Here is a 12500-nt window from a genome sequence, read left to right on the forward strand (position 1 = left end):
CTCTCCTATTTCAGGCTTTCTGCCTTATTAAAACATGTCTAACTTATAAATAAACATCGCTACTGTCGCTGGGCACACGACCAACTACAAGCAATCACTATGAACTGGCGTATATCGTGCTTACCACAGATCGTCTAGTCGAGGGCGCTTTTCCCTCTGACGGCGTCTGGTCACCGCGCTTCCACGGCCCACAATAATGCCTCTGGGCGATTTAATAAACACTTCGTCGACCAGGACTTGAGACCACAACGTTCCCAGCTCAATTCCACAGCTGGCACGTCTGCACACTTCTCTTCTCTTAGAGATATATCACTAGGGGTTCCCTTCTGACGGGAGCTCAAACGGAGCGCGGCTTTCCCCTGCGATGTCTGGCACTCAAGTGAGGTCAAAGCCCCTCCAGAAGCGAGCCTCACGCCTCCAGCAAAATGTCCACATCTCCTAGCCAGTCATCTATATGTTTCCTTCTTCACTGCCCATAATCTTAAATTGTTATACATCTCCAAGCAACTATTTTACATATGGGTTATCACCTCAATATTTGCTAGACCTTCTAATCAGGTCAGGCTTGATGAATAACTCTCAAGGAGGGAGACTCGTTTCTCCTGCAGGCTGAGATCATAACACTATATATATATATATATATATATATATATATATATATATATATATATATATATATATATATATATATATATATATATATATATATATATATATATATGTCGTACCTAGTAGCCAGAACGCACTTCTCGGCCTACTATGCAAGGCTCGATTTGCCTAATAGGCCAAGTTTTCCTGAATTAATATATCTTCTCTATTTTTTTTCTTATGAAATGATAAAGCTACCCATTTCATTATGTATGAGGTCAATTTTTTTTTATTTAAGTTAAAATTAACGTAGATATATGACCGAACCTAACCAACCCTACCTAACCTAACCAAACCTATTTTCATAGGTTAGGTTAGGTTAGGTAGCCGAAAAAGTTAGGTTAGGTTAGGTTTGGTAGGTTAGGTAGTTGAAAAACAATTAATTCATGAAAACTTGGCTTATTAGGCAAAACGGGCCTTGAATAATAGGCTGAGAAGTGCGTTCTGGCTACTAGGTACGACATATATATATATCTATATATATATATATATATATATATATATATATATATATATATATATATATATATATATATATATATATATATATATATATATATATATAATATATATATATATATATATATATATATATATATATATAATATGAAAAATAGAGGATATGGTTGATATTGTTCCTGAATTCCTCACTGTCGGTACTGTGGTGAGTATGCAAATTAGGAAGTTAATCTTTATTACCTAAATGAAGTGTCACTTCGACTGCAATGTGCAACACTCAATTGCTCTCTCCCGGTACTTATTGTGCACATTATTATGCTAACGATGGTTAATGTGTGTGTGTCAGTGTTTGTGTTCCGATCTCTTGCGATTTATATTAGACTCTTCCTTTAATACTAAAAACTCTCTTCCTCTCATCTCGCGTGTATCTCTCCTCTGCTTTCTCTCTCTCTCTCTCTCTCTCTCTCTCTCTCTCTCTCTCTCTCTCTCTCTCTCTCTCTCTCTCTCTCTCTCTCTCTCTCTCTCTCTCTCTCTCTCTCTCTCTCTCTCTCTCTCTCTCTTTCTCTCTTTCTCTCTTTCTCTCTCTCTCTCTCTCTTTCTCTCTCTCTCTCTCTCTCTCTCTCTCTCTCTCTCTCTCTCTCTCTCTCTCTCTCTCTCTCTCTCTCTCTCTCTCTCTCTCTCTCTCATCCCTAATTCTCTTTCACTACTTTAATTTTTTCTATCACCTGTCCTCTCTCCACTTTTTTTCTCCTTGTCCCTTCGTTCTCTTTCTCACTTCTCTCTCCATTTGCTCCTAATTCCCTCTTCATCTCAATTTCTCTCTGCAGGTGCCAGGGGTCGCCTGGCTCCCTGCGGTGTGAGTGCCTGCCGGGGTGGGCGGGGCCAGGCTGTGCCACGCCCACCACGCCCACTACTTTCCTCCACAACAGTTACGTGAAGCTGGCCCTCTCCTTCACGCCCCTCGACTACACCACCACCATCTCCCTCAGGTATATGACTTCTCTCAGGTGTGACGCATCTCTCTCAGGTATGTGGCACCTCTCTCAGGTGTGACTTACCTCTCTCAGGTATGTGGCACCCCTCTCAGGTGAAGCGCATCTCTCTCAGGTATGTGGCACCTCTCCCAGGAATGAGAAAGTCGTCGTTCATGCAATTATGATAACATTCCTTCAATTACAGAATACCTGTTTCAGATATCATGTGTGTGAAGTGTCCTAACACGTCAGCCACAACAACATATTACCTAAATTCCCAGTCATGTATTTATCATTGTCTACTGGAAATAAATGGTTCTCACTGTAACTAGCAAAGCTACACGGACATCCAGGGAGAAGGTATAGTTCTGGTGCCCTAATGTATCGCATACTCTGATATACATCGGGAATGCTTACTTTATCGCCCACATGCCGAGCATTTGACCCTAATAAGCTCCATGTAATCAAAGGTCAGCATCGGTCGACCCACGTACACAGGTGGTAGGAGTCTCGTGTCCCATGTACATAGGTGGTAGGAGTGTCTCGTGTCCCATGTACACAGGTGGTGGGAGTGTCTCGTGCCCCACGTACACAGGTGGTAGGAGTGTCTCGTGTCCCATGTACACAGGTGGTAGGAATGTCTCGTGTCCCTTATACACAGGTGGTAGGAGTGTCTCGTGTCCCACGTACACAGGTGGTAGGAGTGTCTCGTGTCCCACGTACACAGGTGTTAGGAGTGTCTCGTGCCCCACGTACACAGGTGTTAGGAGTGTCTCTTGCCTCACGTACACAGGTAGTAGGGGTGTCTCGTGCCCCACGTACACAGGTGTTAGGAGTGTATCGTGCCTCACGTACACAGGTGATAACAAGTGTTCCTGCCGCAGGTTCAGGACGTGGAGGAGAGGAGGAGAACTGGTGGTGATGACGTCAAAACATGGGCGGGACATGTGGGCGGTGGAGATGGTGGGCGGCCGCGTGTGTGTGGTGCTGCGTCTCCACCCGCGACCCACCACCTCCCTCTGTCTCTCCCGGGCCGCCCTCGCTGACGGCCGCTGGCACTCTCTCCTTGCTGCAAGGTACACGTGCTCTCTTATTGCCTCTCTCTCCTTCTAGTGATGCATACAATTACTGTTGTTACATCTTACCACTGTAACATTGTCACTTGTTCCTCTAGCACTGTAACATTGTCACTTGTTCCTCTAGCACTGTAACATTGTCACTTGTTCCACTAGCACTGTAACATTGACACTTGTTCCACTAGCACTGTAACATTGTCACTTGTTCCTCTAGCACTGTAACATTGTCACTTGTTCCACTAGCACTGTAACATTGTCACTTGTTCCTCTAGCACTGTAACATTGTCACTTGTTCCACTAGCACTGTAACATTGACACTTGTTCCTCTAGCACTGTAACATTGTCACTTGTTCCTCTAGCACTGTAACATTGTCACTTGTTCCACTAGCACTGTAACATTGTCACTTGTTCCTCTAGCACTGTAACATTGTCACTTGTTCCTCTAGCACTGTAACATTGTCACTTGTTCCTCTAGCACTGTAACATTGTCACTTGTTCCTCTAGCACTGTAACATTGGCACTTGTTCCTCTAGCACTGTAACATTGTCACTTGTTCCTCTAGCACTGTAACATTGGCACTTGTTCCTCTAGCACTGTAACATTGTCACTTGTTCCTCTAGCACTGTAACATTGTCACTTGTTCCTCTAGCACTGTAACATTGACACTTGTTCCTCTAGCACTCTAACATTGTCACTTGTTCCTCTAGCACTGTAACATTGACACTTGTTCCTCTAGCACTGTAACATTGACACTTGTTCCTCTAGCACTGTAACATTGACACTTGTTCCTCTAGCACTGTAACATTGACACTTGTTCCAGTAGCACTGTAACATTGGTACATTATTTCAGTCACTGCAATCCTGGCATTTTATCACTGTAATACTGGTATTGTATCACTGTAATACAGGCTTTGTATCACTGTAATACATTCATTGTATCACTGTAATACATTCATTGTATCACTGTAATATATTCATTGTATCAATGTAATACGGGGATTGTATCACTGTAATACAGGCTTTAGTCTATTTTCTGTAATACATTCATTGTATCACTGTAATATATTCATTGTATCACTGTAATACATTCATTGTATAACTGTAATACATTCATATTATCAATGTAAGACATTCATTGTATCACTGTAATACATTCATTGTATCACTGTAATACATTCATTGTATCACTGTAACACATTTATTGTATCAATGTAATACAGGCATTGCATCATAGTAATACAAGTACTCTCTTTATTCCTCTAAAACTAGTGCCGTATTATTTTAATTTAATAAATATATTAATGTTTTATGGACATTGTTATTCTACTGCTTTAACATTAACATTGTAGAGCTTGCATTGTTTGACTGTAATACTCACTATAATATGGTCTGTAATACTGTCCCTGTAATACTGTCCTTGTAACTCTGTCACTGAATTATTGGCATTTTGTTACTTTATCTTTTCTTTGCTTTATTTTATAAAATTTGCTTTTAAACTAATTTATTCACAACAAAAGAGAAAATGTGAGCGGTCCTTGTAGGTCAGTAAGAGGTGTGTCCCTGGCAGGTACGGCTCTGCGGTCTTCCTGACGGCTGACGACGGCGACGGGGACCTGTACAACGCCTCGGTGGTGCTGGAGGGACGCCAGCTGCTGCAGGTGGACGGCCAGGAGGGCGTCCACGTGGGAGGCACGCCCGAGTATGCTGGAGTCACCGTGTTCAGCATACACAGAGACTATTACAATGGTTAGTGTTAAACTGGGTATATATATATATATATATATATATATATATATATATATATATATATATATATATATATATATATATATATATATATATATATATATATATATATGAGGGAGTGGGATAGAAATATAATATTACTCCTGACCATTACCACTTCAGGATGTATGGACGACCTGAGGATCTCCGGGCGGAGGATACCACTACCGCCAATGGTCAACAGCACAGCCTGGGGTCAGGCCAGCGTGTTCCAGGGCGTCGAGCAAGGGTGTGGGGCTCCTCCTGCATGTGCCAACGTCTCCTGCAGGCCCCCGCTCTCCTGCGTCGACACCTGGAGATCCTACCATTGCGGGTCTGTACACAACAATTCTCTGGTGTCCATCGCAGTCAGTTTTAAACTTTCCCAATAACATACTTTTTTGTTGTTCTCTTAAATTGTTCTTCTCGTAAAACGTTAGTCTCATAAATTCTTGTTGTCCTCCATTGTAATTACCCGGAATAACAGATTGCTGCTCTGGACGCATATTTCTACAATTAGATACCAATTGTTACACAAATTATTGTACTATTCTAAATCTCGGGCAAGTTGGCAGCTTTATTTAATTTTTGTCCTCCCACTGTCCACTCTTAACACGGATTAATTATTATTAAGTTAATATGTAATACCTCTTTGAGGTCTTAAAAGTCGATTTAATGAATGGCCTCTGATGTGTATTACACTTAAAATATGGATGTATATTTATTTACATACTTCCTTATTTATATATGAAGTTAAAAGCTGGTAGTGACAGGTGTGGTCATCACAAGTTTGGCGAAGGGCTCGTAGTGACAGGTGTGGTCTTCACAGGTGTGGGGGGGCTCATAGTGACAGGTGTGGTCTTCACAGGTGTGGGGGGGCTCATAGTGACAGGTGTGGTCATCACAGGTGTGGGGGGGCTCATAGTGACAGGTGTGGTCATCACAGATTTGGTGAGGGCTGGTAGTGACAGGTGTAGTCATCACTGGTGAGGTGATGGGCTGATAGTGACATGTGTGGTCATCACAAGTGTGATCAAGGGTTGGTAATTACATGTGTGGTCATCACAGGTGTGGTGAGGGGCTGGTAGTGACATGTGTGGTCATCACAGATGTGGTGACGGGCTGAAAGTGCCATGTGAGGTCATCACAGGTGTGGTGAAGGGCTGGTAGTGACATGTGTGGTCATCACAGGTGTGGTGAGGGGCTGATAGTGACAGGTGTGGTGAAGGGCTGGTAGTGACATGTGTGGTCATCACAGGTGTGGTGAGGGGCTGATAGTGACAGGTGTGGTGAGGGGCTGGTAGTGACATGTGTGGATATCACAGGTGTGGTGAGGGGCTGATAGTGACAGGTGTGGTGAAGGGCTGGTAGTGACATGTGTGGTCATCACAGGTGTGGTGAGGGGCTGATAGTGACAGGTGTGGTGAAGGGCTGGTAGTGACAGGTGTGGTCATCGCAGGAGTGGTGAGGGGCTGATAGTGACAGGTGTGGTCATCGCAGGTGTGGTGAGGGCCTGGTAGTGACAACTGTTGTCATCACAGGTGTGGTGAGGGGCTGGTAGTGACAGGTGTGGTCATCGCAGGTGTGGTGAGGGGGGGCTGGCAGTGACTTGTGTGGTGAGGGGCTGGTAGTGACAGGTGTGGTCGTCACAGGTGTGGTGAGGGCCGGGCTCTGAGCAGAAGTGAGAAGACTTGTGGGGACGAGGACGAGTGTGTGTGGCGACCTTGTCTTAACGAAGGCACCTGCTTCAACACCCAGCCAGGTGAGGCATCCTTGTCTTAACGGAGGCACCTGCTTCAACACCCAGCCAGGTGAGGCATCCTTGTCTTAACGGAGGCACCTGCTTCAACACCCAGCCAGGTGAGCCGTCCTTGTCTTAACTTAGGCACCTGCTTCAACACCCAGCCAGGTGAGGCATCGTTGTCTTAACGGAGGCACCTGCTTCAACACCCAGCCAGGTGAGCCGTCCTTGTCTTAACGGAGGCACCTGCTTCAACACCCAGCCAGGTGAGGCATCCTTGTCTTAACGGAGGCACTTGCTTCAACACCCAGCCAGGTGAGGCGACCTTATGGGCCCATCCCTTGTGGCGCCCCCTCCTTTGCTGGCCCCGTCCCTTGTGAGCCCCTCCATCATGGGGCCCTCCCTTGTAGGCCCCCTCTCGTTTGGGCCCCTTGTGAGCCTCCCCTCTTGTGGGCCCCTCTCGTGTGGGTCCCTGTCCCTTGAGGGCCCCATCCTTGTGGTTCCCTTCCTTGTGGTCCCCATCCCTTGTGGACCCCTCCCTTGTGAGCCCCGTCTTTGTGGGCCCCTCCCCCTGTGGGGCCCCTCCCTTGTGGGGCCCGTCCCTTGTGGCCCCGTCTCTTGTGGTCCCAACCCTTGTTGTACACTACTTTTTGGGGTCCTTCCTCTTGGGTCCCTCCCTCGTGGGCCCCTCCCTTGTGGGCCCCTTTATCGTGGGACCCTCCCTTGTGGGGCCCTTCCCTTGTAAGCCCCTACCTTGTGAGGCACTCCCTTGTGGGAGCCCCTCCGATGTGGGGCCCCTAACTTGTGGGGTCCCTAACTTGTGGGGCCCCTCCCTTGTTAGGCCATACCTTGTGAGCCCCCCTCTCATATGGGCCCCTCCCTTGTGGGCCCATACACCTGATTTTGGACTGCCTATTCATCCACCTGACGGATTGCATATCCCTCTAACTTGGACTCATCCCATTTCTCCTCGAAAGCCTATTCATCCACCTGATTTGCATTGCCTGCTCTTCCAACTAACTTGGACTGTCTACTCATCGTTTTCATCTTCTATAATTGACTAGAAATTTGCCACTACTTTCTATGTTTCTAATGTTCATGAGTGAAATTCTGTTCTACCTAATAATGAGACGTGTAGATTTTTTCTTTCTTTTAAGTTACACTCGTCTAATGGTATTCCGTTCTCTGTGAAGGCTTCATGTGTGCGTGTCCGGCGGGGTTCAGCGGACAACACTGTCACCTGCCAGACGTGGGGGAGACTTCACTAAAACTGCCGCTCGGGATCCTGGTGACCATTGTCGTCTGGTGCACATTTCTCCTGCGTGAGTATATCTACCTGTTAAGTTCACTCTGTATATGCTGCTTTGGTGATGTGCAGCAGTCCACGTCTTTAACAATGTGTGACAATTGTTTTTTATTGAGAAGTTTATTTTGTAATTGCTTATGCCTCCAAATTATAGAAAATTGCTATTATTTCTTAAACGTTGCTTTAGTGACTGCTGGACGCCTTTAAGTCCGGCTGGGACGTCATCGGAAGCTTCAAAAGGGTCACGTTTCTGATTGATCTCCAAAAAGGTATTACCAAGTTTATCTTCTGTCTGCATTTGAGAGAGCAGGGACATCATAGCGCACTACCACAGACGAGACTGTCCCTAGGAGATAAAGTTCTCTGTGGGGAAGAACAAAGCCAGGTGGGAGACAGGGAGGATCCCCAAAAGATACTAATCCCACCACTGCACATAAAATTTGGGCTTTGAAACAAGTTGTCACAATGCTATATAAGAAGTCAGAAGCCTTCGAGTTCCTGCAAGATTTCTTTCTAAAAAGTCTTAGGCAATGGTCAAAGACGGTGTCTTCATAAGACCAACAGATAAAAATAGATCGTAGAGTGTAAGGAATTCCCCAAAGAAGGCCACTAAGAAAGAAATGTGTCGTGAGTAAATTTTTTCATCAAATCCCAGGGCATGTACTTGTTGCGCTGAGCCTATAAGAGTGAGAAAACTTGAATGGTCCCAAAGGCAATAAATAACCAAGAACTCTATGGCCAGACCAGGATTCGAATCTGCGTTTCCAGCGCTCATCACACTCAATCATTCCAGCGGAATATGGGCGATATATACACACAACTTAAAGTTTTGTTTTATATTATTTTAAAAAGTAATATAAAACACAGAAATATTTTAACAATATTTTTTTTAATTCATATCTCGATATAATAAGCTATATGATAAAATTACACATAATGTAATATTTATCATTAGACAGCTGGTATTTCACTGATATGTAGATAGTAATCTACATCATTAGACTACTGTCAGTGTAGGTCACACATTAGACTACTGTCAGTGTAGGTCACATCATTAGACTACTGTCAGTGTAGGTCACACATTAGACTACTGTCAGTGTAGGTCACATCATTAGACTACTGTCAGTGTAGCTCACATCATTAGACTACTGTCAGTGTAGGTCACACATTAGACTACTGTCAGTATACGTCACACATTAGACTACTGTCAGTGTAGGTCACACATTAGACTACTGTCAGTATACGTCACACATTAGACTACTGTCAGTGTAGGTCACACATTAGACTACTGTCAGTATACGTCACACATTAGACTACTGTCGGTGTAGGTCACACATTAGACTACTGTCAGTATACGTCACACATTAGACTACTGTCAGTGTAGGCCACACATTAGACTACTGTCAGTATACGTCACACATTAGACTACTGTCAGTGTAGGCCACACATTAGACTACTGTCAGTATACGTCACACATTAGACTACTGTCAGTGTAGGCCACACATTAGACTACTGTCAGTGTAGGCCACACATTAGACTACTGTCAGTGTAGGCCACACATTAGACTACTGTCAGTGTAGGCCACACATTAGACTACTGTCAGTATACGTCACACATTAGACTACTGTCAGTGTAGGCCACACATTAGACTACTGTCAGTATAGGTCACACAATAGACTACTGTCAGTGTAGGCCACACATTAGACTACTGTCAGTGTAGGTCACACATTAGACTACTGTCAGTATAGGTCACACAATAGACTACTGTCAGTGTAGGTCACACATTAGACTACTGACAGTGTAGGCCACACATTAGACTACTGACAGTGTAGGCCACATCACTAGACTACTGTCAGTGTAGGTCACATTATTAGAATGACAGTGCGGGTCATATCATTAGACTGTCAGTGTGGGCCAGATCATTAGACTACTGTCAGTGTAAGCCACACCATTAGACTACTGTCAATGTATCCTGAGGTTATCTTGAGATGATTTCGAGGCTTTAGTGTCCCCGCGGTCTTCGACCAGGCCTCCACCCCCCAGGAAGTAGCCCGTGACAGCTGACTAACTCCTAGGTACCTATTTACTGCTAGGTAACAGGGGCATCAGGGTGAAAGAAACTCTGCCCATTGTTTCTCTCCGGCGCCTGGGATCGAACCCGGACCATAGGATCACGCGTGCAGTGTTCTGTCCGCTCAGCCGCCGGCTCCCCACACCACAGGTGTAGGCCACATCACTAGACTGTCAGTGTGGGCCACATCACTAGACTGTCAGTGTGGGCCACATCACTAGACTGTCAGTGTGGGTCACATCACTAGACTGTCAGTGTGGGTCACATCACTAGACTGTCAGTGTGGGCCACATCACTAGACTGTCAGTGTGGGTCACATCACTAGACTGTCAGTGTGGGTCACATCACTAGACTGTCAGTGTGGGCCACATCACTAGACTGTAAGTGTGGGTCACATCACTAGACTGTAAGTGTGGGTCACATCACTAGACTGTCAGTGTGGGTCACATCACTAGACTCTCAGTGTGGGTCTCATCATTAGACTGTCAGTATAGGTCACATCACTAGACTCTCAGTGTGGGTCACATCACTAGACTCTCAGTGTGGGTCTCATCATTAAACTGTCAGTATGGGCCACATCACTAGACTGTCAGTGTGGGTAACATCACTAGACTGTCAGTGTGGGTCACATCATTAGCCTGTCAGTGTGGGTCACATCACTAGACTTCCAGTGTGGGTCACATCATTAGCCTGTCAGTGTGGGTCACATCACTAGACTTCCAGTGTGGGTCACATCACTAGACTGTCAGAGTAGGCCACATCATTAGACTGTCAGTATAGGCCACATCACTAGACTACTAAACCCTGAGCTCATCACGTGCTCCTCCCAAACAGTGCTGATCTGCGCCTTTCTGCTGCATCAGCACCACCGCCGCTCTGCGCTGCGCAGAGGCGCCGCCGACAACAAGGAAGACGCCGTCAGCTGTGAGCAACAGGTTTCCCCGCCCTGCAACAACACGCCCAACCTGCTGGAGCTGCAACTGTTGACGCCGCCCAAAGCCAACGGTCAGCCAGCCTGGACCAAGAACCTCAACATTGCAGGTATGTGGCCCTCCCCCCCTACCAGCCTGGACCAAGAACCCCAATAGAGCAGGTATGTAGCCCTCCCCCCTACCAACCTGGACCAAGAACCCCAATAGAGCAGGTATGTAGCCCTCCCCCCTACCAACCTGGACCAAGAACCCCAATAGAGCAGGTATGTAGCCCTCCCCCCTACCAACCTGGACCAAGAACCCCAATAGAGCAGGTATGTAGCCCTCCCCCTACCAACCTGGACCAAGAACCCCAACATAGCAGGTATGTGGCCCTCCCCCCTACCAGCCTGGACCAAGAACCCCAGTATACCAGGTATGTGGTCGTCCCCCTACCAGCCTGGACCAAGAACCCCAACATAGACGGTATGTGGCCCTCTCCCCTACCAGCCTGGACCAAGAACCCCAACAAAGCAGGTATGTGATCGTCCCTCTACCAGCGTGAATCAAGAACCCCAACATAGCAGGTGTGTGGCCATCCCTCTCTCAGCCTGGACCAAGAACCCCAATATAACAGGTATGTTCTCCCTCCCCTAACCAGCCTGGACCAAGAACCCCAATATAGTAGGTATGTGGCCGCCCCACCTACCAGCCTGGACCAAGACCCCCAATATAACAGGTATGTGGCCCTCCCCCTACCAGTCTGGACCAGGAACGTTAACCTATCAGGGTAGTAGCGTCTTGAGTTGCATTAAGCACCTGATCAAAGCCAACGAATGGCATTATCTCGGTAAGCATCAGAGAAGTCCTTCAGTACCATTCATAAGTGATGAAATATCTTTTATAGTTTCAGCTTTCATATGATATGCGGAGCTATGTGCATAAATCGCTTGCCCTTGGAGAGAACTGTATTTATATCTTCATCTCGTCAGCTTATGTAAGTTTTTTTCTGAGAATGTTTTGTTTATTTCATTTAATAATATTGGGCAGGCGTAGATGTGCTGCAGGTGGACGCCGACTCTGAGACCAGCAGCATGGAGGACCAAAGACGGAGCGGGTTCTTAGTCCCTGCCCCGGACGTCGAGGGTGGATGCAAGAAATCCGGAGGGACGACGCTGGAGAATGGGAAGCAGAACGGCGTCGGCGGTAAGAGAGGTACCGGCAGTATCCCTCCCGCAAGGGACGACCTGAGGAATTATGCTTACGAAGGCGATGGCTCTTCTCCCGGATCACTGTCTTCCTGTGAGTTTGAACTGCTGTGTGTGGAAGACACATGATTTTGTTTTACATGTCTTAAGACCAGAGAAGTGTTTATTGCACTAATAAACACTTGCAGAAACACACACACACACACACACACACACACACACACACACACACACACACACACACACACACACACACACACACAAAATCCCGGCCCAAAGGGAAAAATCCGAGAAGCAACAGAAGAATCCATGGTATAATAGGGCATGTATGGAAGCGAAGAA

At 46.2% G+C, this 12500-nt stretch overlaps 1 protein-coding gene across 1 annotated transcript in view; it reads left to right on the forward strand.

Annotated features, from left to right (window-relative positions):
* LOC123748630 (neural-cadherin-like) overlaps nucleotides 1-12500 on the forward strand; it is a 45878-nt gene that overhangs the window by 9321 nt on the left and 24057 nt on the right. The window contains exons 2-9 of the mRNA XM_069339621.1: nucleotides 1928-2096; nucleotides 2966-3157; nucleotides 4725-4903; nucleotides 5066-5255; nucleotides 6574-6683; nucleotides 7856-7984; nucleotides 10874-11080; nucleotides 12001-12252. Coding sequence (XP_069195722.1) covers nucleotides 1928-2096; nucleotides 2966-3157; nucleotides 4725-4903; nucleotides 5066-5255; nucleotides 6574-6683; nucleotides 7856-7984; nucleotides 10874-11080; nucleotides 12001-12252 — 1428 coding nt within the window. The remainder of the gene's footprint in view (nucleotides 1-1927; nucleotides 2097-2965; nucleotides 3158-4724; nucleotides 4904-5065; nucleotides 5256-6573; nucleotides 6684-7855; nucleotides 7985-10873; nucleotides 11081-12000; nucleotides 12253-12500) is intronic.

This window comes from Procambarus clarkii, chromosome 42 (assembly GCF_040958095.1).
Source record: "Procambarus clarkii isolate CNS0578487 chromosome 42, FALCON_Pclarkii_2.0, whole genome shotgun sequence".
NCBI classification, from domain to species: Eukaryota; Metazoa; Arthropoda; class Malacostraca; order Decapoda; family Cambaridae; genus Procambarus; species Procambarus clarkii.